This window comes from Typha latifolia, chromosome 1, assembly GCF_019914945.1.
Source record: "Typha latifolia isolate L0001 chromosome 1, TyphaL0001v2, whole genome shotgun sequence".
Taxonomy (NCBI): Eukaryota; Viridiplantae; Streptophyta; class Magnoliopsida; order Poales; family Typhaceae; genus Typha; species Typha latifolia.
The window spans coordinates 3,756,166-3,780,145 of NC_133086.1; the positions used below are offsets into that span (position 1 = coordinate 3,756,166).

At 37.2% G+C, this 23,980-nt stretch overlaps 3 protein-coding genes across 8 annotated transcripts; all 3 read left to right on the forward strand.

Annotated features, from left to right (window-relative positions):
* Positions 1-380: 380 nt before the first annotated feature.
* LOC140802702 (importin subunit beta-1-like) lies at positions 381-4,836 on the forward strand. The gene is made up of 3 exons (XM_073158254.1): positions 381-510; positions 1,393-3,812; positions 3,932-4,836. The coding sequence occupies exons 2-3, from the start codon at positions 1,402-1,404 to the stop codon at positions 4,128-4,130; spliced, it is 2,610 nt and encodes an 869-aa protein (XP_073014355.1). The 5' UTR covers positions 381-510; positions 1,393-1,401; the 3' UTR covers positions 4,131-4,836.
* A 207-nt stretch (positions 4,837-5,043) lies between these two features.
* On the forward strand, positions 5,044-17,378 carry LOC140780680 (uncharacterized). Of its 5 annotated transcripts, XR_012107553.1 has the most exons (19): positions 5,044-5,216; positions 6,389-6,538; positions 6,826-7,033; positions 7,178-7,249; positions 7,677-7,751; positions 8,690-8,787; positions 10,034-10,169; positions 10,385-10,453; positions 10,599-10,697; positions 12,127-12,224; positions 12,458-12,593; positions 12,787-12,864; positions 13,003-13,101; positions 14,295-14,658; positions 15,279-15,604; positions 15,707-15,765; positions 15,988-16,253; positions 16,388-16,471; positions 16,554-17,378. XR_012107553.1 is itself a non-coding variant. In XM_073126381.1 (17 exons), coding segments are annotated over exons 4-17 (1,791 nt in total). In that variant the 5' UTR covers positions 5,044-5,216; positions 6,389-6,538; positions 6,826-7,033; positions 7,140-7,248; the 3' UTR covers positions 16,141-16,968. The 5 variants fall into 5 exon arrangements, 3 of the variants coding, with proteins under 3 accessions (XP_072982482.1, XP_072982479.1, XP_072982480.1); XR_012107552.1 differs by having other exon boundaries at positions 16,388-17,378; XM_073126381.1 differs by having other exon boundaries at positions 7,140-7,249; positions 15,988-16,968.
* Positions 17,379-19,250: 1,872 nt separating this feature from the next.
* LOC140791668 (uncharacterized) lies at positions 19,251-23,950 on the forward strand. Of its 2 annotated transcripts, XM_073142288.1 has the most exons (4): positions 19,253-19,450; positions 21,345-21,723; positions 21,793-22,312; positions 23,195-23,950. In XM_073142288.1, exons 2-4 carry the CDS (start codon positions 21,357-21,359, stop codon positions 23,676-23,678), a joined length of 1,371 nt encoding a protein of 456 aa, XP_072998389.1. In that variant the 5' UTR covers positions 19,253-19,450; positions 21,345-21,356; the 3' UTR covers positions 23,679-23,950. The 2 variants fall into 2 exon arrangements, with proteins under 2 accessions (XP_072998382.1, XP_072998389.1); XM_073142281.1 differs by having other exon boundaries at positions 19,251-19,450; positions 21,345-22,312.
* Positions 23,951-23,980: the final 30 nt, after the last annotated feature.

Consider the following 23,980-nt stretch of genomic DNA (forward strand, 5'->3'; position numbering starts at 1 on the left):
GATTATTTTTAATAGATTTTCCATAAGCTTATGATTTTGTTTCCTTTTAATAATGCCATATCCATTTAAGGTTTCAAAATATAAATACTAATTGTTGCTTTGTAATAGAGGTGATACAAACTACCACCCCAACTCAGTGGTTAAATTATATCAGCTTAAGAGAGAGAGGTCATAAATTTAAGTGATTCTTTGTTACTGAAATATTATATGGGTATAATTTTACCCGATTTTTGGGGAAAAAATTAGCTTAATCGTATAACCTATGTATCGGATAGTCTATATAGCATATCTATATATTCATGATTTGTTAAAAGAAAATAGAAGTGATATAAGTAAAAATAAAATAAAATATTAGTATCTATTAAATATTCAAAATATTACCAATTCCAGCTTCACATTTGGTGTCGCGTGCCATCGAGTTCTTCGCTTTTCTCTCCCTCTCTCCTAGGGTTGCACACTCTTGCTGCACGGCAGCCGCCCAATCCCTTCAACCGATCGTCGCGAATCCGTGTGAGTAATCCCTGATCCTCCCTGCGTCTCGTCTCGATTTGTTCCAGATGCAAGGAATATAGACTCGTTCGTTTGTTAGGAACACTAGTGTTCTTGATCCGTAATCTTGCATTTTTATCCAACCTCGGATGCTTTATGTAGTTTAGTAATAATCGGAATTAATTATCATCGAATTACGGGTGTCGTAGTTGGATCTTCTTAGTAGAGGGGATAATTATAGTGGTATGAAGGTCGGATCTTCGCTGCAAAAGTTTTCTTTTTTTCTGATGAATGGAGATGAGAAAGTTGTTTGCTTTATATGCCCGTCTCACCCGAATTTGCTCGAAGACCAGTTCCAGATAATCTTCTTTGACGAATTCAGTTTGGCATAGTGAGAGAGGAAATCTCTTCATGTTATTCATGTTGAGGACTGGATCTATTTATTCACATCTGTGTGGCTAGGGCATGATTCATTACAGTATTGTGAGTATCGATTCTGTGTATTTTGTTATTGGCATAATTGGAGACGTTAGCATCTTGTTAGCTGAGTTAAATAATGAAGAATCTTTGCTCTCTCCTGCTCTTTGTTATGAGTCGATGCCTTCGTGGTAGCCTTACCTTAGATTATTGGTGCCTCAATTTGTTTAATTCCTGTGGTATCAGTGTCAAGTAGACACAGGGCTCACATGATTTAGATGATCCTTACCCCAGTCTTTTAAAGTTTTTCTCGATTAAGCATTGCCATAGATTGTGGATCTAATTTGGAATGTTTATCTTTTTCTCATGTTAGAATACATATTTTTTCTTTTCTTTTCATTTGTTGCATTGGGACAATCATGATGTGTACCATAAACAATAGTGTTCATATAGCTTTTCATTCTGATTTCTTTCTCTCCTTTGTAGGGATACAATATGGCAATGGAAGTCACCCAGATTCTCTTAAATGCACAGTCAGTGGATAGTTCAACTCGAAAGCATGCAGAAGAAAGTCTGAGGCAATTTCAGGAACAAAACCTTCCATCTTTTTATCTATCTCTCTCCAATGAGTTGGCAAACAATGAAAAGCCTGTGGATAGTCGTAAACTAGCAGGTTTAATTCTAAAAAATGCCTTGGACGCAAAGGAGCAGTACAGGAAAAATGAACTTGTTCAAAGATGGTTGTCATTGGATACGGCTGTGAAGTCCCAGGTCAAGGAATGCTTGTTGCAGACTCTATCTTCTCCTGTTCTTGATGCCAGATCTACTGCATCCCAAGTCATTGCCAAGGTTGCAGGCATAGACTTGCCTCAGAAGCAGTGGCCTGAACTTATACACTCACTACTCTCAAACATACACCAACTCCAGCCTCATGTTAAGCAGGCGACGCTTGATACACTCGGTTATTTGTGCGAGGAAGTTTCTCCACAAGTTGTGGATCAAGCCCAGGTGAATAAAATCCTTACTGCAGTGGTCCAGGGCATGAATGCCTCTGAGGCAAGCAGTGATGTCAGGCTGAGCGCTACTAGAGCATTGTACAATGCATTGGGATTTGCTCAGACTAACTTTTCGAATGACATGGAGAGAGACTATATCATGAGGGTTGTTTGTGAAGCCACTTTGTCGCATGAAGTTAAGATACGACAGGCAGCATTCGAATGTTTGGTGGCCATCTCATCTGCCTACTATGACAAGCTTGCATCATACATGCAGGACATTTTCAATTTAACAGCAAAAGCTGTGAAAGAAGATGACGAGTCAGTTGCTCTTCAGGCTATAGAGTTTTGGAGCTCAATATGTGATGAGGAAGTTGACATTTTAGATGAGTACGGAGGTGAATTTACTGCTGATTCTGATATTCCTTGCTTTTATTTTATCAAGCAGGCTCTTCCTGCTTTAGTTCCTATGCTCTTGGAGACTCTCCTCAAGCAGGAGGAAGATCAAGATCAGGATGAAGGGGCTTGGAATCTTGCAATGGCTGGGGGTACATGTTTGGGTTTGGTTGCACGTACTGTTGGAGATGACATAGTTCCTCTAGTAATGCCCTTTATTGAGGAGAGCATTGCAAAACCAGATTGGAGGCAGCGTGAGGCGGCAACATATGCTTTTGGCTCTATCTTGGAGGGCCCATCACCAGACAAGCTTATGCCCATTGTCAATGTAGCCCTGAACTTTATGCTCGCCGCCTTGATGAAAGACCCAAATAACCAAGTTAAAGACACGACTGCATGGACTTTGGGAAGAATATTCGAGTTTCTTCATGGTTCAACTGTGGAAATAATTACTCCAGAGAACTGTCAGCAGATCCTCACTGTCCTGCTTCAGAGCATGAAAGATGTACCCAATGTTGCTGAGAAGGCTTGTGGTGCTCTTTATTTCCTTGCACAGGGATATGAGGATGTTGGTTCAGCATCACCATTGTCCCCTTTTCTGCAGGAGATTGTACAGTCTCTTCTCACTGTGAGCCACAGGGAAGATGCTGGAGAATCTCGCTTGCGCACTGCAGCCTATGAGACTCTAAATGAAGTTGTAAGGTGCTCAACCAATGAAACAGCTCCTATCATATTGCAGTTGGTGCAAGTTATCATGATGGAGCTCCATCAAACGCTAGAGCAACAGAAGCTGTCATCTGATGAGAGAGAGAAGCAGAATGAGCTGCAGGGGCTTCTCTGTGGATGCTTGCAGGTCATTATCCAGAAGTTGGGAGCAGCAGATACAACAAAGTATGCCCTCATGCAGTATGCAGATCAGATAATGGATCTCTTTTTGAGGGTTTTTGCTTGCCGAAACGCGACAGTGCACGAAGAGGCTATGCTCGCTATTGGTGCTTTGGCATATGCTGCAGGACCAAATTTTGCAAAATACATGCCCGGGTTCTATCAATATTTGGAGATGGGCCTTCAGAACTTTGAGGAGTACCAGGTCTGTGCCATTACTGTAGGAGTGGTTGGAGATTTGTGCAGGGCACTGGAGGACAAAATAATGCCATATTGTGATGGAATCATGACACAGCTTTTGAAGGATCTTTCTAGCAATCAATTGCACAGATCTGTAAAGCCCCCAATATTTTCGTGCTTTGGTGATATTGCATTGGCTATAGGGGAGAACTTTGACAAGTATCTGATCTATGCCATGCCTATGCTTCAGAGTGCAGCAGAGATGTCTGCACGAGCAGCGTCAGCTGATGATGAAATGCTTGAATACACCAACCAGCTAAGGAATGGAATTTTGGAAGCTTACTCTGGCATATTACAAGGTTTTAAGAACTCCCCAAAGACCCAGATATTGATGCCTTATGCACCATACGTCCTTCTGCTCATTGACACTCTCTACAAAGAAAAGGACATGTTAGTCATCTCTCTCTTATATGTATATTTTTTGCCATGTAATCAATTTTGTACTGTTTTTTTATATTAATTTTTTGTTTTGCTGATTGCTTTTATTCTTCTGACTATCTGCATAACAGGGATGATGCTGTGATGAAAGCTGCGATAGGTGTCTTGGGAGATTTGGCTGACACATTAGGCAGTCATGCTGGTCCTTTAATTACTCAGTCTGTTTCAACCAAAGACTTTTTGGAAGAATGCCTCTCATCAGATGATAATTTGATTAAGGAATCTGCTGATTGGGCTAAGTTGGCGATCAGTCGTGTGGTCTCTGGTTGATGATGGTTATGGTCCATTTGGAGTCTTCATATGCGTGCTAGTTGTGTCAGATCAGGTCGTGAATTGCATAATTTGTCAGTCTTCAGCAGTTTCGCACAAAAGGTTTTCTTTGGGCGGAATTGAGGGTTGTCACTAACTCATGCATCTGCACCTTGAAGTCAGGGTCTCTTTATTATCTTCATGAAAGCTGAATATCGATGACCCACCGTTGCTAACTTTATTGAAGGCCTTGAGATTGTTCTTTCCAGAAGGCACTGGAGAAGGCTCACCCTGAGGTCTCCCTTACATCTGCATTTCATTTCGTCATTTTGATGCGGGATCTGCACAATGCAGTTTATAAGAGAAATGCTGGTGTCATCTCACTTACAGACAAGATTACCTTGTCTGTCCAAAATGAATGTCCCTTAGATGCAACACACTTGTTTGCCTTCTGGAAAGCTAATTTGTATTTAGTAGCCATGGTCTTCAATGTTTAGTTGGAAGATAATTCTTTCCTGTCAAGGCTCGCCCTAATTTTTTCCCCCTTCATTCTGTTGGATATTTAATTTCTTGAATTTTGTCTTGCGTTGTTTTCAGAGTTGGTCCTTTTGCATTTCATTATGCTTGAGAGGAGCTATTGCTTCTTTTCTATTGTATGTAATAAGTATGTAACACTCATATGTAATCAGGCGTTGTATTTTGCTTTATATCACTTGCTATTTTCTCATTCGTAAGCATTTAAATGCATAACTCAAGTCTACTTATTGAATTCCCTGTTGTGCCTATTCTTTTCCTCTTCTGTTTCTATGTTTCAACTTTCAATCCTCTGGCTGTACCAACCATGGATGATGGATGAAAGAGTTTGCAAATATAACCAAAGTTGATCCGTAAATTTTAACGAAAGAGGGAGTTTTCTCAAATAAGTTTATAGTATAGGCAGTTATTTGCAAAAAAGACCAGAAACACGATCCGCGAAGTTCCGTGATTTCCGAGAATTTGAAGGGCATGGGATTTCGCGCGCCCTTGCCTATGAATTCGATTAGTTCCGCAGGGTTCCACTCTCGCGTCTGGAGAGAGCACCCGCCATTCTCCTCCACTCGAAGCCTGGTACGATCTCATTCCCTTCCGTACTCCCTTTTCCACTGTGCAGTTGGTTCGGAGAAACCCTAGCTCGATATAGATTGGATCGATCTCGGATAGCCTCCCACGCTGCGATTTGGTGAAGTTTTAATTTATAGAACACGGAACGGATCGAGGAAACCTTAAAAAGGCGATAAGAAGTTAAGGACCCTAATCGGTGTTCTTAGGTGTTCTTATTTTCTTTACTCTATCTCCGCTTTTTAGTATTAGGTTTCTTACCTCGTAGCTTGGGAAGGGAAGGGGTCGAGATTTAGGGTCTACGTTGGAATCATGTTATCCTATTACCTGGAGAAGTTGCATGCTTTTTTGAATCTATCTAATTGTAGCTCATTATAATGAAATTACGCCTAAAAGGGTATGATTTCGTTTTAATCTTCTTTTCTTCTGGCTATTCAATAGTTATATTCTTCTTCCTGTTTGTACCATATATTTCATATTCTCGCTATTTGCCATAGTCCTGCTATGACCCTGAAACCAAGATTTCCAGTTTCAAGTATCATCAACATCCTTCAAGAATTCTTTGTTTTGCGTTTCTTTTATAGGAAAATTTGCCCCCCCCCAAAAAAAAAACTCTACCTTATTGTTTTTTCTAAAAAAACCCTTGACCTTTCATAAAAAATACTCATTTAATACCTTATGTTAATGTTAATTCACATGACCTTGATTTCTAAGAATCTGAAAAGAAATATTCAATCTTATTTAACGTGAATGCCCATAAGATCTCATATAAAATGGTTTTACCCTCACAATCATGTAATTGTTGTTTCAATTCTTTTTACTAATTCTATATTTTTTAAATTTAAATTACTCCTATCTAAATAGATATTTAAATTTTCATCTCAGTAAGGATATTTCGATAATTTAAGAAGTATGATTACTTAATTTGTGATATGGTAACATTAGGGTGTTATAATAGTAATAGTAGGGTGTTAATTGGACTTTTTTTTCCAAAGGCAAAGGCTATAGTTTTTTTTTAAATTCCTTTTTTTATATATTCATTTGCAAACAGCATATTTAACACTTATCTTCATACATTAGAACTCAATCTTTAGATTCTGAGCACTAAGGCAGTTCTTTCTGCTGTTTGTGTTCCTAATTTTTTTCCCCCTTCCCTTTTTGCCATTTTTGATTGTATACAGCATGAAAAACAATCTGATATTAACTGGACTTTTCTGCGGTAAACTATGACATGCATGAAAAAATGGATGGTGACATATACAAAACACATGAAGCAGAAGAGGAAAGTTTATCAAGATGGAGTACTAAAGCTCAATGTGTCAGGTGACAAGGTACATCTTATCTCCAAGGTCCCCAATAAAAGGAAAAAGTTATCTTTTATTGTGTAAATAATCTGCTGGAATTGCTTTAGCAGTACTATTGTGCTAGTTTTCTTCGAGAATTGACACGAATATGAAATGCTGATCATATGTACTTACTCTTTCCTATCAGGAGGTTGTCATGAATTTGATCTTTTTCCTTTGCATCAAAAGGATGTTCCAAACAAAATTCTCCAAGAACATGAGACTTTCTTTTCTGTTTTCTAAATTGATAGTATCCTTATCAATCATCTTTTCAGGTTATGCTGTACAACGACAGTGAGAAACTAATAGATAGCAAATTTTTAAGGAAAGATGAAGTGATTGAGTGTGGTGGAACTGTGGCCCTGGAGGTTCATCTTGTTGACATCGGAAATTCCATAGAAGACCAGAAGCCTCTTAAAAATTTGAATATCAGTGACAGGGATAAGAAATTAAATGGAAGTTCTGGAACACAAGGAGACGAGGGTATACATTTTCACTGTTGCCTCCAAGAATTAATTTTCCTCCCTGCAGAGGCATAATACTTTATATTGACAATGTGCAATTTTTATGTCCCACTGTATGATTTCAGACATTGGATTGTACTAAGGCTAAAGACCTTTCTTTCAGGAAACAACAACAGAAAATTGCAAAGAGAGCCACTGCTAACAGATTCAAATGTGACATGGCGCAGCATTGGAAGTAAGTAGTTTAATTGATGAGATTTGAGATACCTAGCTCATTTAGTAGATGATGAAATCAAACCTTTAGTTTCTTTGCTGATGCTAAAGCTCCTGTTATACATAGAGAGCAAGAGAAGGGCATTCAGTGGTGGACAACTGCAAAACCGTTTTAAGTATCAATTCAAGCCACAGTAATGATCAATCAGTTGTATGATATGGATATCGAACAAGCAGCTTTAACATCAGAATTTGTTTGCTTTTTTCTTTTGTATTTTTTTCACAATAAATGGCTACTGTTTGACTCAAATTTGACCCCTAATTCTTCTTTCTCCTCATTAATATGATAACCTTGCTGTAGCAAATAGGCTGTGGCTTGATACTGCAATATTCATCTACCCTACTTGACATCTGACAAAAGTATTCTATAATTGTTTTTCCTGACTTAGTGAATAAGAAGACTGGAGCTGTTGAATCTAGTACACCAGAAACTCATCCAAATTCAATGCATACCACATTAAAAGGTTTGATGCTCAATTTACTTTTTATTGCAGGCTAACATGGAAACCTTGTGTAATTGCTTTAGATATTACATTGTTTTTCACCAGTGCTTTGTATTCTAAGCCTCTAAAACCCTTCTAGTGGGTTTGTTGTTCCTCTTGATCTTCCTACCAAGTCTAAAGAAGTTAGTCATGATGTTCAATTGTTCTTACACATAGCGTGCTCTTGTTTTCCTGATTTAAGACGAATGATTATGAATCATCTGAGAGATGAGCAATGAGAGCATGATACTACTGGGGCTCTACTAATCCTTGGCATATTACAACCTACTAGACTGAGATATTTGGTGCTCCAGGGCACAACACCAAGAAAGATATTTATTGGTTCACAGAAAATGCACAGGAATATAATATGCAGCCCAACTTCTCTTTTTAAGTTTCCACTATTTTAGGCAAAACTTGAAAAGTTTATGGTTCTATTGTGTAGCCCCAACTACTATGGTTCCATTTTGTAGCCCCAACTACTAATGCACAAACAAGCATATGTATGTTTCATATTTTTCATATCCTTGACCCTTGGCCAGCTAAACCAAGCCGAGGTTTCCTACCATATAAAACAGCAGTAAGGACCAAAAGTTTTTCAGATTTTTCTTTAAAGTATTAATTTGGAATATCATGCTTTGAAGTTCAAAGGATATTCTATAAAGTGCAAAGAGTCCATGGAGTATTATACTAGGCTGGTGGGTTTGCTAATTTATTTGCAATCTGTATTAATTTAGTACTTCTAAATCCTGGAAAATGACTATATTCTTATATTGCTTTCTAAGGACAAATGCATAATGACAGCAAGATCTTGCATTTGAAAGCATTGAGAATTGCTTAGAGTTCACATAGAAGTAGATTCTATGATCCAAGAACTTTACAAATAGTCCGTATTTTTATAATCCCTTACATTCTTGTAGAGTGGAATGTCTTGTACACCAACCAATTAACTCAAAAGGCAAAGAAATACCATGATGGGATCCTGCGGCTTGTGCAATGTGGTTTGCATATGAAACAGGTTAGTTGTTAATACTTAATATCCTAGTTCTTGTCAGTGCAGAAGGTACTCTCCCATTCTCTTTAAATCAGAATATTTAATTTAAATTAAATGTCATAAGAAACTTTTCTAGGACATACTTGAAAACTTGAGGGTGCAAACTTACATTTTTTATACAGATTTTGCTGTCCACTTTTAGAGCTTCTCTTGCCACACTTATTACAGAAAATATTCAAAATGTTAATTATTTGGTTAACGAAAGGCTTTAGTTCCCTCATCACAACTAAGATCAGGTATATATTCTTTTCATGATAATTTGAGCTTTGTGTTTTTCCATTAGTCCTACCCTGTTACTGCCGGTACTGCTAAATTCAGTACTGGCAATATGTTCTCGTAAATAGTTGGAGACCAACAGAACTTTGGTCATTTCAAGCTAAGGAAGCCTCCTTATGAACACTGAAGACTGCATTTTCAGAAATTTTATTACCGGATATGTCCAACTTCTAGTATTTTCTTAATGTCCTTATTCTGCGTTCATTAAAGTAAATGCCTGTTGTATCTCTTGGTTACTTATACTGAGCCCCTCACAATCAGAATAAGTTTTGTCAGTAAATTGCATTCTGTATAAGGGTCATATGCCAAAATTTCAAATTTGTCTTTTGTCAGCTATTATCTCTATTCAAGTCTCATCCATTGCTCTACATCTTCCTTGTGTTACCGAATTGCTTCATTGATAATGACTCATAATCAGGTTATTTACTTTTGATGATATTTGTGAAAGAACCAATTCATAAAGCTGGCACCTGGTGCAAGCTTACTATTTGAAAATCCTTTAACTTGACACTTATGCAAAACATTGAAATGTCTAAGTGTGTCAGACATGGGGCAATTGCCAAAAAATCTAAGCATAGGGCATGGCCCTAAATGAAAACATTGAGCCACAGACGTATATACATATTTATATATTTATGATGTACAATTTCATAGAAGGATTTATACAAGTAATCTAATGGTGACTGAGAGGAAATATGTACCTAGTGACAGTTTTATATAGATAATTAGATATAAACACAGACAATTTGTGGGTATTCTTAATTTCTCAGAGAAATTTACATCCAAAATGTTTTTGATAGATTATAACTTCACCTCTGCTGAGCTAATGTTTAAATGCACATTTGGAGTGCAGTATTTATGCATAAAATGAATACTGACTTACTGAGCAATCTTTTATCATTGCATACTTATGTGATTTCTCTTGCTTGTTCAGATCATTTTACTGAATGAAGATGGTGCAGTACTGAGCAACAAGTACCTTAAATCTGTTGATGGTGTGGAAAGTGGGATTAAGTATGAGTTACCCAACTATCTGCTAGAAATTTATGAGCCACGGGTTCTTCAGGAAGGTAAAGTTTCTTACTTCTGAGAGAACTATTTTTCATATTATTAGATGGTTCTATTAACAAAAGACCTCCATTTTACAATATCCATTAATAAATCAGATGCAAAGTTAGCTGCAGAATGTCATTGTTTATTTGTTTAAATAGTATAGTAGTATAACAAGAGCAAAAGAATGCCGTGTTTGTTAGAGGACATGACTAATTCATGTATTAATGTGCAGAAGTTCTCCAGAAGAATCCTTCAAAGCAAGTTTTGAGATCTGACATCTCAAGGAAGAGCAAACTCGTAGGTAATAAAGATTATTACTATAACAAAGTTTCATCGTAACTTGTAAGTGCTCATCTTTTAAAACAAGATGTGACATTTTTATGGTCGTTGTATATACTGATGTTAAAATATATTCATCTTGGTTAGTTTATTTCAACAATGTGCAGAAGATCCACAGAAGGGTCATTTGGAACAAGCAATAAGTTCTAGCAACACTGTTATAGGCAAGTCTACAAGTAGTAGAAGTGACAATCCATTAAGTGATGGTTCGTCCTCTCTAACTGAATGGCTTTTGTCATATATGATATTTTCGGAATTCTTATTACTTTGACGAAGGACCATGCTAATATGGTATTGCCATATCTTATCTTTACTTGAGCACATTATTCTGCAGTGCATACACCATAAACTGCCAATTTGTCAGGATGGTCAGGAGTTTCTTGGGTGGAGGGACTGCTCGACTGCCTAGGACCTCCTAGGCATTTATGTATAGAAATAAAAGGTTGAAAAATATAGTAACATCTCCCTTATCTATGTCCAAATAAAATATCAAACTTACCAACTAAGTACTTGTAAGATAGAATTTTATGTGGATATCCATCAACCAGCTTTTCAGTACAAACTACCAACATTATTCACATTCATGGTACATGGCTATTCTTTGACTGAAACTTCACTCCTACTTCTTTCTCATTCATCAATCATCATGATAAGCTTGTTCAAACTTCAAACAATTTAACTTTGGCATGTTACTGTACATTTCCCTGCTCGACATTTGATAAATAAGTCATATGTAATTTGTGAACAAGAGGACTGAATTTGTGAGATCTACTTCTCAAGAATCTTGTCCAAACACCAAATTAATCAGATACTTCATCAAAAGGTTAGATACCCCGCATTCTTTTTACTGCTGGCATATGTGCAATCATTGATTAATTGCTGTAGATAGTGTTATTTTTCATCATTGCGTTTGTAATCTACACAGTTAAAGCCCTTCTAGTAGATCTCTTGAAAGATTTTAGCAATATCCGTGCAAGTGCTTTTGTTCTTACACATACTACACTCTGGATTTCTCAATTTAGGAACAAATGTATGGGATTCTTCTTTGTGTATACGCTGAATCATCTGATAGGTAGAGCAATTTAAGCATAGCACTACTACGGCTTTAGTTGTACAAGACTTTGTGAAAAGCTTGGAATGTTACAACCTACTATACTGAGGTAGTGGTGCTGAGGCACACTGCCAAATTGCTGATACACAACATGAATATCATATTCTTAATCCTTGTCTAACTCAGGTAAGCCAAGGTTCCTTATCATATAATTCCAAGGTAAGGACTGGGGTATCTCAGGATCTGTTTTAAAGTATTTATTTGGAATAATTTCATGATTTGAAGTTGAGAAAGTTACTCCTTTTAAGTGGAATGAATCTTCAGAAGATTAATATTAGGCTATTGTCTTTTTGCAGGACTATTTGTGATATAGATTGTGAATTAGTACTTCTAAATCCTGGAGAAAAGATTTCACATCACTTAAAAATATATGCTAAAGGATGTTTTGCTAAGACAAACACAATGACATGGAATTCCTGTACTGGATAGCAATAAAGAATAGCTCAAAGTTCATAAATAAGTAGGTTCTGTGCTACAAGATATTTATCAATAGCCCATATTTACAGTCCCTTGCATTCTTGTAGAGTGGAATGTCTTATACACCACCCAATTAACTCAAAAGGCAAAGAAATATCATGACGGCATCCTGCAACTTACGCAATGTGGTTCACATACAAAACAGGTTAGTTGTTGATACATTATCTTTCACTTTTCGTCACTGCAAAAGGTGCTGTCTCATTCTTTGCTAATTGGAATCTTTAAATTATGTCTAGAAGAGAATTTTATATTTATATATAAAAGTAACCGAGTGCAGTTTGGTGGAACAAGGGCGAATTTGTTGCAGCTGATTCAGTTAATGTTGAATAGGTAGCTTTACCATTTGCATACTTTATCTAATCTCTCTTGCATGTTCAGATTATTTTACTAGATGAAGATGGTGTGACACTGAGCAGCAGGTACCTAAAGTCAGTTGAAGATGTCAAAAGTGGGATTAAGTGTGAGTTACCCAACTATCTGGTTGAAATTTGTGAGCCACGGATTCTGCGGGAAGGTAAATTCTTATGTCTGTGAGAACTGTTTCCTATGTTGGTGAATTGGTATATTAACAAAACAAAATCTCTTTTTGCAATGTCCATTTCTAAGATGCAAAACTTGCCGTAGAAAAGTTTTTTGTTTAAAGTATACATGAAAAACAAAACCATGTCTATCGGAGGACGTGAATGATATGTTCTTATAATCTGCAGAAATCTTCCATAAGAGTCCTTTGGAGCAAGCTTCGAGATCTGACATCCCAAGGAAGAACAAGTTTCCAAGTAATGAAGGTAGTTGTTATAAAAAAATGTAATTTACTAATTTCATGATCTTGTTTAAACTTTAAAACAGATTTTACTTTTTTAAGATTATCAGATTATGGGCATCAACATATATTTATGCCGGTTGGTTTATTTTGACAATGTCAGGGGATCAACCAAAGGGTCAATTGGAGCAAACAAGAAGTTCTAGCAGCACAAATATTGTCAATTCTACAAGTAGTAGAAGTGACAATCCATTACGTGATGGTTCGTTTACTCTAACCAGATGATTTTTGCCGTATGTGGTATTCTGCTTGAAATCTTAATACTTTCACAGAATGCAAATATGGTATTGCCAGCATCTCGTCTCTATTAGGTTTCTAAATTTTAAAGGCGTATATTACTTATGTGATAAACTGCCTAGTTTAGCCCAGCGGACCAATCAGTCTTTAGGTGGAGGGAATGCTCCGTGCCTAGGGTCCCTATGTACCTAGAGTATATAACCTTATAATGCAGTCAACTAGACATCAAAAGATGTAACATTATCGTTACGTATCCTCAAATTAAGGGTGTCCTAGTGCAAGAGGCTCCTCCTATGTGGGGTCTAGAGACTAGAGAGGGAAAGATGTATGTAGCTTTACCCTCATTTTTTAAGAGAGTATTTTTATTTTTTGAATCCGTAACCTCTTGGATACAAGGGGTAAGCCTTACCATCACAAAGTTATGCCTTCTATAGGAATTTATTAAATCCAAAATTCATCCAGAGCAAAATCTATTAGCAGTTTGTATTGCTTCTCCAAATTGCTAGTCCAAAGCTGCTATCCAAAGATATTCGTGGAAGTACAGAAAGATTATGAATTTAATGAGCTGCGATATAACAGAATATGTAAACTCATAATTTCTACTAAATTCATTCCAACGCTCTATCACATCCTTTTCCATGAAATATTTTGTTATCCACTTGGACCTTCTTTTTGGAAAAAGGCTTGTAGAAAGAGATTTTTTTTTTCAAACCAAAATTGGCCTAGGCATTAGCTAGCCACCTGAGCAAGAGGAGGTGCCAACTGCCAAGGCTTCTGCCTAATGTTCTAGGCATAGATTTACACTTGGTACGTGCTGCATGCCCCTCGACATGGAGGCCCTTAATATGAATGCCTCAACAGTTAGCACACCTGCACATCTCGCCATTGTCGAGTAATGTGCCTCCGTATGTTGTTTGCCACACATCCTTTAATTTACAAGGTATAATTTACTGGAAGGTCTCTACTTGTCTGGCTCTTGGTGATTCAGGTGATAAGTGCCTAAGTACCACCTAAGCACCAACTAAGCACCTAATCAACAGTTCTGACAAAAATGTGGCCTGAATTGCTTGAAAGAATGAACTATCTTTTCTAGTTTCATCAATGTAATACTACCACATCAAAGTTATATTTTCTTGATAATTTTCTTCTCTGTCCCAGCATGCCAGATTCTGTCTGTTCTAAAGAAGCGATTACCAGAAGCTAAATGTGACATAAGAGAGCTGCCATTAACACAAGACCAGCCTTCACTATCTTCAGATATAATTTTACTTGATGTAGAAAGTCGGAGCAAGACAGACATTAGCCAATCAAGGATGAACCCTTTGGGGAAGATTGTCAGTGACAGCAACACATATGGTCCTATTGGGGGTGGTAGTCAAGTTTATACATCAGGAAGTTCTTCCAGGAAAGCCGAAACTTCAAGCACATTTTTTGGTTCAGACATTATTGATCCAATTGGCACTGAGCATGAAGGAAGATTTCCAACTCATGATCATTCAATCTCCAACAATCTGTTTTCTGGGTATGATTATGCATTTTTAATTCCATGTGAAATGGAAATGATATGATGTGATGCATTAGTAAAATGTTTCAGTCACTGTTTTCCTTTTCATATTAGATCTTAATTTTCAAGCTCTATTAGAAAGGTGATAATTAGATTCTGTCCCATTAATGGTGTTGGGGGTTAAGTGACTTCTCACAACTGTTTTAGAGTTGCAAATTAAGAACCAAGTGATATGTTTGATGTGCAACTTTTGGGGCAACAAGTGAGCATATGTCTGCTTAAGAAGCTAAATATGTTTGATCACAAGGATTTGTAGTCAATGAGCAGCACAGCACACAGAATGGATGCTTACGTATAGGAATACTCTAAAGCCATAAAAAACATGGATAACCGATGTTGAATGCTGACACAGGCAGTCACAATCATGTACGCACATATGAAAACATTTCTCTCACACACACACAACTTACACAAAATGCAGTGATGCAGGATATCAAATGCAGTAACTGTTTTCTCTTGGTAATTTCGTAATATGTTCTTATTTTTTAAAATTGACTTGAATGCTTCCTTGAAATTTTTACATTTACGGGCTTATTGACGAGATTAAAACTCACTCAGCAATATCAATTCTGTTTTAGGCAAGTGGGAGCTGAATCTTCAGTAACCAAGTCGGATAAGTGTATGGAGCAAATTTCTGTAGGCACTACAACCTCCTGTACGGGATTTAAAATGTCAGATGCTAATACTAGCGCCTCATCAAGAATGAGCCAGGAAATTGCATTAGAAAACATTGATTATGGTATTCCACTTTCTGGGAGGCCTTCCATTTACATGGATGTGGAATTGCCCTTACGAGAGCTTGCTGCCTCTCCTTTGTCAAAAAGAAGTGAACACCTTGCTGATTCCTTGAGCAATCATCTGGAGGAAAATTGTAGTGCTGCTGGGAATGGCAGCTGTCCTTTTGGTCAATATCCAAATATTTGTTTTTAAGCTTGCATCGATTCTTATACTTAGTTGAATTTCCCCCCTTTTTTCAAAATAACTTTTTGGAATGTTTTTGTAACAGGGATGGGTGCTACTCACATCTCAATTTCTCATGAATGCAAATATGAAAACCCTGCACAGGTTAGGACTCTGAGATTGGAAGTAACTTTATTTGTTATGATGAGCCGACTTATCTGCTTTGAGATGAATGTAAATTTAGTAGTATTAACTTCATTAGACCTTTTCTGTGAAGAATAACTTGCTCACTCCTATCATTGTATGGATATAAGACTGTTGAAACCTGATATGTGATTTAGTTAATTGCAATTACTTGATTTAGAAGGTCCTACATCCTTTTTGCAGATTGTTGCAGACACAAAAGAAGAGAGATGTGACATTCAGTCTTCTGATGCATCAGCAATTACAGACATGATATCAAATAATTCTGATTTTCAGAGCTCATCAACCAAGTGCACATTTATTGATGAACACCCTACATTTGATCTAGGTTTCTAAATAAGGGAGGCCCAGCAAATTGTTGGACTGCACTATTCAATGAATCATGCAGGTTGATCCAAGAAAGGTGACTGCTATAAAGACCATATCGTTTATGGAATTATGGAAAGCAGGTCGTTAATATCCTATTAAATGAGCTATTGAATATCTTTCATTGCATTTGGTTGGGAGAGTACTTCATTTGTTAGTGAGTCACCATTTCATTTATGATCATAATGCTTGTCATGATTTTATCTCACATTAAAAGGTGGACAGAAAGCATCCCTTTGAGAAAAAGAAATCGACCAGTAAAATTTTGAACCCAGATCATTTTTGACTGCCGGGATGGTAGGTCAGTACTCTACGTTACAAGCAAAGCTTCAGCAGGATTTTACTTTCAGAATCTTTTATTCACATGCCTATATCTTGAGCAGGGTCCACGATTACTCTACCTTTGCAGATTCAGATATGGCTTTGGCTAGTTCCTGCTGACATATTAACCAGATAAATTCCCTATGTGATTAACTATGTGATTAATTGTAGAGCTTTGTGATTACGGTCAAACAGCTGCGGTTGTGCTCAAGTATGATGGCCCGCTTTATTACTGTTGGTGATACCATTGCCTTTCTGTGGTATTAGACGCCGGATTTGTTTTTTTTTTGTGGTAAAGTAATGCATTGAACTTAGGCAAGAAGCTCAAAAAGTTCTACAATATTTCTCTGTCTATACATAGTGCTAAAGACATTTCTGCACAAAATTAAAGTGAATTCAGAGAATGATCTGAGCCACTCCACAAAAATTTACAAAAAAAATATATTAAAATAATTTGCAATTCAGTTTGCAGCATAATTTGACAGTGGTTGTTTGGCACATCTCAAAAATGTTCTTTGGCCTTATCTTGTATTTTTGTGTCTTTTTTTAATCTATTGTTCTTTTCCTGATTGATACCCTTGATTGTCTTGCCAGTGCACTCTTCTGTCCCGTCTGCAGGAACTTGTACCAGTTGAGTGCTTGTCGCCCGTAACTTCTGCATGATTTGGCAGCCAATGAAGGGATGCCAAGTAGGTAGACTGCAGCAATTTCCTCCTACGAGCGCTGCAGATGATGTGCTAGAGATCTTTGTGACGTTAAAATGCCAAGTAGGTAGACTCACAATGATTCATTTTTCTTCAAAGTAGATTTCCTCGCTATATATTATTTTCCTTCTTAATCAAACGGTGACGAGTAAGAGGTTAGGGGTGTTAATTATGCAAGATTAATTTGATGATGTTGGTAGTTATCCAGGTTTTTGGTTATCTATATATACCGGTCGAATCGTGGTAGACTGGAAGAATTTATAGCCCTTACGTAATACCCTGCTCACTCTCTAATCAATACCTTCTCTTACCTTTTTTTATTTATTTTTATAATCATTCTTTGGAGTAGACAAACAGTGCTCTCAATGCTATCGCACTCATGCCTTCTAACTTTTGGCACGGTCTTGGTCTCTCTCCTACTTTTGTGAACTTGTGAGTTGTGACACGTGGGGACCCTCGATTTTGTCCATATTCGTCGCACTGTCCTCCGCAACAGAGCAGCTCTGACACCCATCTACTTTCCTCTATTAATCTACTGCTGCGTGAGAATTAAACCCTAATTAAAATCATTAAAATGATGAGTTTAAATGAAATACAAGAGAAATTAAAGATGCAACGTCGGTAGAGCTAAAGAATGTTGAATTTAATTTCGCTTTGGAGGGATATAAAAGACTCCATTTGCTTCAATTAGTCTTCAGTGAAATAATGTAACCAGTTTATGTCCAAAGAAAGATAAGCTTTCGTTCGTTCCATAATAATCATAATAATAAAGCAATGAAGGAATCCCAATACTCAGGAGTCAGGACGGATGCTATAAATCCAAGCTGGCAGCTCTAGCAAACTGAAGGATGATATTTTGAATAAAAAAACACACACAATTAAGAAAGATTGGCTGACAAAATTCAGACATTAATTCCTTTGTGAAGCAAAATATCTCTTGTACTAAGCTTGTTCCGGGTGACATGCCAAAGAATGAATTTTACTTTTGACGGAGTGAAAACTTTTTAGATTGGATGAGCAAGCAAAGGGGAATGAGAATGCCCCCAAAATTAATAAAATCATAAGCCAATTTAATTGAGAAAAATATTTCCAAACAACATTGTCCTCTGAATGAGAAAAATTGAAATCCATCTGTAAAGATAAAAGACGATTTTTTATTTTATTTTTTCCTTTAGCTAGTGGTGGGATTCTCCGAGACCAAGTAAGAGATCTCGAGTGTAGAACAGCAGAAACCTTAATATCTTTTTTTATAGGAGAACCGGGTGCATGGCCATTGTTTAACTAATTGATTGATTCATAATAAGAATATAACCTAAATTGTAAACATATACTTGAGTAACTCAACTGAAGCCATAACAATAATGGCTACGAACTCAATAGTCAAATCCTATTAGCTCATATTTTTAAGAGAATTCTTTACCGAATCACTATATGTGTGTTTTTGACTCGTTGCTTAAGATGATTAACTTAGTTGTCTAAATTATATACGGTGGAAGACTAGCCCATTTATTTATCTAGCTTATAATTAGATTTCATAATTTATCAAAAAAAAAAAGGGAAAAAAATTAATGATTGCGGTATCCAAAGAGTTTATTGCTCAAGTCAATAATATTCTTTCTCATACTTGATGACTAGGAATCCCAAGTGTTTTTGAGAGAAGGAATGGAATCCCAAGTGTTATATTAGCACCAATTCACCATAATTTTCTTCTTAACGACATTCAAAAGTACTTACTAAAACCACTCATTGAGATAATATAAAAACCATGGACCATTTTACCAAAAGTAATACCACAGGACAACCGACCTTTCTACCACCCCCATGAGCACACAAGATCTTGGCTGTTGGTAAATAATCCAATGGTTTTGCCATCATCCGCTATCTAATTCTAATTTCGAGCCAGCCTTATCAATTGCTCGCACGTGGAGAGCGCGTGCCAGTTGTGGCCATACACACATGGCCACGTCTCGTTCGCTGGGCCCGACGAGAGGACCGCGAAGCGACAGCTGTCCTTCTGGTATCGCCATGAAAACCAGGAGAGGCTTTTCGTCATTTCCGAGAGAGTGAGGGTCCTTTTTGCGACTTTGCCTTTAAATTGCAAGAAAGGAGAGTAGGCACAAAAATAGATAGCGATATGGCTTTGATATTTCTTCCCTCTTACGCCCCTGTCCCAGACTTTGATTCGGATATATCGATCTCCTCTTCTCGCAGCGGCAGCGAAGTTCGATCTCGATAAGATTTCTGACTTCTTCCAGGTATATCTATCTCTTTCTTCGCCATCCTTTCAGTTGCAAATAGAGTTCAATCAAGTCCGATTTTTTTTTTCCTTTCAATTCCTTATAAAATTTATTTTCTTTTCAAGATTTAAAGATGTCAGTGTTTGTACCTTCTTCCCTGTCTTACTTGGGTCTTGTTTTTTTTAAGATTATTTTTTCTATTTTTCACTCAATTTGCCCGAAAGTAGTGTTTTTAACTGTTTGTTCCTTCTGTGATTTGGTTAGAGTGGGTGATGATTTGATTAAGAAAAAAAGAAACAAGATCCGAAGTTACATGTTTGGGAATTGATTCCCCATATCTTCGAGTTATTTTCCCACGAAATTGGTGTGCAGATCGCTATTTCTTGTTTCTGGATGATTGCATTTCTGTGGTGGGATTGTTAGCAGTGAATAATCCTTTATATTATACCATTTTGGTTGGAAATTAACGATAATCTTCTAGTAATATAGTGGTATAATTTTGAGGGACTTTTATTAATTGTTTATTACATGATATAAAATGGCTACTGAAGCATAATGTTGGTAATGCATGCTTCCCAGGGTAAGGTAATGCTCTATTTTGAAGTGATAAAATTGATGTTTTGAACCGTCCTTAGTTGGCATGCTTGTTTGATTTGGAGAAGGGATCTTTGCCAGATCTTAGTCTTAAAGTGAAATTAGGAAGCCAGTGATTTTGATACCTGATGCTGGTTCATGTTGTATTGATGCATATTTTTGGCATCTATTTTATAATCCATGCCTCCGTCATACTAGTAAGTTTTTGACAGGTATTACATAATAAATTATCTACTCTAAGAAGGGGAACTTTGATATTCAATGAATAGTAGTAGGAGGTCAGGGCCAGATGTCTCATATTGATTTAAATGTTCATCAGAAAGTTCAATGAATAATAGTAGGAGGTCAGGGTCAGCTGTCCCGTATTCATTTAAAGTGCATCAGAGGGAGGTGTTTCCCTTTCGGATGAACATTGGCCAACTAATTCTGAATATCATCAGTCGGGTTTACACTACTGGAAGAACTATAGTAAATGCATTTGAGCTCTACCTATATGCTGGAGTTGATGTCACTAAGACTATCAGTTATAATTTATAGGAATTCCTTGATTTTTCTTGCATTTTGAACTTTTTATATTATTCAGCTATGTTAATATTTCATAATGTCTCGTGCTTTCCTGCTATAACCATGGATAAGCATCTGATTTGTGCAGAAAATGCTTTTCATAAGCTTTTGAGTCGACATATATTATGACATTATTCTAGGTCCACTTTTTTTTCCTAAGTCAGCTCTGTTTTAATCTGCTATTGGGGTCAAAATGTAATTGTTAATGGAAGTTCCTTGTGGTCTGAAAAGTAACAGAAAATATAGTATTATATAAGGATATATGTATACATATATATATGCACATGTTTATGATAGATACTATGTTTTGGGAAAGTTTAATAACTCTTCTCTACTTATTAAATATTGTGGGATTAAGCGTCATTTGGGTCTTTAGCTTAATTGTATCGTATGTGTGAAGACATATTTCTACGTCAAAATTTGTCATCTTTCTGTTCAAGACTACGTCCAAGTTTAGACTTTAGAGGTTACTCTAGAGGGGTTACTCCTTTGTCCAATGAGCCTAAAAGATGTGTCAGTCCTGCCTTCCTCAACAAGAATAGAAAAAACAACACACCATGAACACAAGCACATGCCAACTGGTTTTGTAGCTTTTATGGCAAGTTCTTTCATGATTGGAATTAGTCTGGTGTTTTACTTGATAGATTTTGTGACTGATGCTTGACTCACCTCTCAGGATATATCAAGTAACTTCTTAAGGGTGTGTTCTCTTCTTTTAGTTTTTTTGCTCGATAATTTACCTAGTATTTTGCAGAATGAGGGAGTAATGGCAGCCGCGGAAGCAAGGACGGCTTGGCAACGAACTGCTAATCGTTGCCTAGTTCAGGAAGATGCAAAGAGAGCCCCAAAGTTAGCTTGCTGTTCATCATCGTCTGTACTGCAAAATGATACAGCTAGCAGCAATGCTGCAAACGCTCAAGATCATCCTATCACTAGTTTCATGCCCTTGAACTGGAACTCCGCAAATTCGAATCTGCCACCAGACACAAAGTGGTGGCTCCAATTGCAGCCCAATTTTGGTTACCCGAAGGATTTTATATGTGAACAACTGGATTTCTTTGAAGACGAGATTGATGAGAAGAAAGTGGAAAATGCAGTTCCAACATCTAATTTCACTGGGAAGATAGCACAAGGTGAATTTCTGGACAATGGTTCTCGAAAAAGTGAGCACACTTATGAGTCCCCATGTATTGTCTCAACAGATAAGCATGGTTCTGAAACAAGAATGGAAGAGATGAGGACTGCTACCAATCATTCCCTACAGATGTCAAAGAACAGAGGAATGATGGGCGACTATTATTACCATGATAGGGAGCTGAAGGATTGGAAGACATCTGATCCTTTAATCCAAAAGAAGCCAACAAAGGCCTATCCTGACATGGAAATACCTTGGGGAGGATGTGACAAGTGCGAACTTTGGTGGCGAATTGCTGATGAGGACGAGTTGGCTTCACTGGTTGCCCAAAAATCATTGCAGCACATTGAGAACTGCGATCTTCCAAGGCCCACACAGACAGTACATGCTCCAAGGGATATGTTAACTGGTCTTGAGACTTTTGAAAATAGAGGTTTACTCTCATCGTGTTTATCTAAAAAATTACATCCTGGATTATGTGACCCAATTGATTATGTGCATAACAATCTAAATTCTGGAAGTGTGGATGAGAAGAATTGGTCTTCTGGTGGAGGAGGTCTGCAGTATGACAAGGATAAACTACACAGGTACGGGTTGTAATAAACTATAGTACCATTCTTATTTTCCTTTATATCATGAATGTGCAGGTTTTTCCTTTATATAGTACCAATCTTTAACTGGAAAACTTTGCAATCTACTGTTTCTTTTGACTTTGGTGACAATTTGCTTAATTTATTTTCATAGGTTCTCAGGTTTTCTCTACATAATTAAATTGCTCAAATTTTAGTTCTCTGTACTATTGTGCATGGACAATGCCAGACTTCAGATGCTTTATGAAATCTGAGTGAATTAGTAGCCTCTAAATAGTTACGTGCATTCTTACTTTAATCTCAGTTTTTTTTCTCTAATCAAATTTCTTTATGCGACTTCTTCTGTTGATGATTTTCTTCTGAAAATTTGTGTAGAGTTCTTTTCCATTTACATTAATTAGTACAGTGCTGCTAGATCTGAAGTTAGATGATATTGCTTGTTGGATTTGACAGCTGTTAACAATAATTAATAAGATATCTGTTGATACTTTGGTACCTGCAACTTGATTTTTGGGGAAAAAGTGAGTAGGTTTACTACTGATCCAGGTATAGTTTCTTCAATGTTTTAATTGCCTGGGATCATCTTGTTGAGGCTTCCATATTTTTGAATCTTTTCTGCTGCTGCTGCTGTTAATGCTAATTCTGTCAATTTGAAGATATTTGATGGCTGTATGGCTCCCATTATTGATTTTGTCACGGATATATGTCTACATACTGAAAAAGCTTGTGCAAGTCTCCTGCATCCACAATTTTGACTTTCCTTTCTTTTCTTTTGAGCGGATCAACATATCTCATAAGTCGTATCTTCCTATATGTTGCTGCACTTCATTTCTATTTTTTTTCCAGCTAATGCGTATTTGACATGGCAATCTAATGCAGCGGTACCCATGGTCAAGTCAAGACCGGAAATGAGCCACCAGAAAGCAAACTGACATATGAGAGTGACTCGGGCAGGGCTCAGTTGTTAGAAGCGCTCTGTCATTCTCAGACCCGCGCAAGGGAAGCTGAAATCGCAGCCAAGAAAGCCTATGATGAGAAGGACCATATCGTCAAACTGTTGTTTAGACAGGCCTCACATCTGTTTGCTTATAAGCAGTGGCTAAAGATGTTGCAGCTAGAGAGCCTGTGTCTCCAGCTCAAGATCGAAGACCAGCAGATTGTATCTCTGTTTCCTATTCTTCCCTGGATGCCATTGAAGGAGAAACCATCCAGTAAAGATAGAAACAACACGATGAGGAGCAAAAGTAGTAAGAAGCAGAGGAGGAGCTGCATCTGCAAGTATGTCGTGTTCTTTGCTGGTTTGGGTCTTGCTGGCGCAGGGTTGCTTTTGGGATGGTCTCTTGGCTGGTTGTTGCCGAAGTGACGCCTTTTTGCCTAAAACTGCTGTCTGAACACTGATCAGACCATGCATCCTGGAGGTGGTCTGTCTCTTGGCAAGTGAAGGGGTTGTATTTGAGGCCCATATTGATGGGCTAATGTGAAAGTTTAGGTCACCCTAAGTGTTAAACTTGTGTATATTTTGATGTACATATGCTGGATATTATTAGATTTGCATGGATGGGCATCTGATCGTTGATGTACACAGGTTGGTGAAACTTTGATGCTTGGAGGAAATCAGAAACATCATTTTACCCATATCATGAATGTTGTCTTAGCTTCATAGTA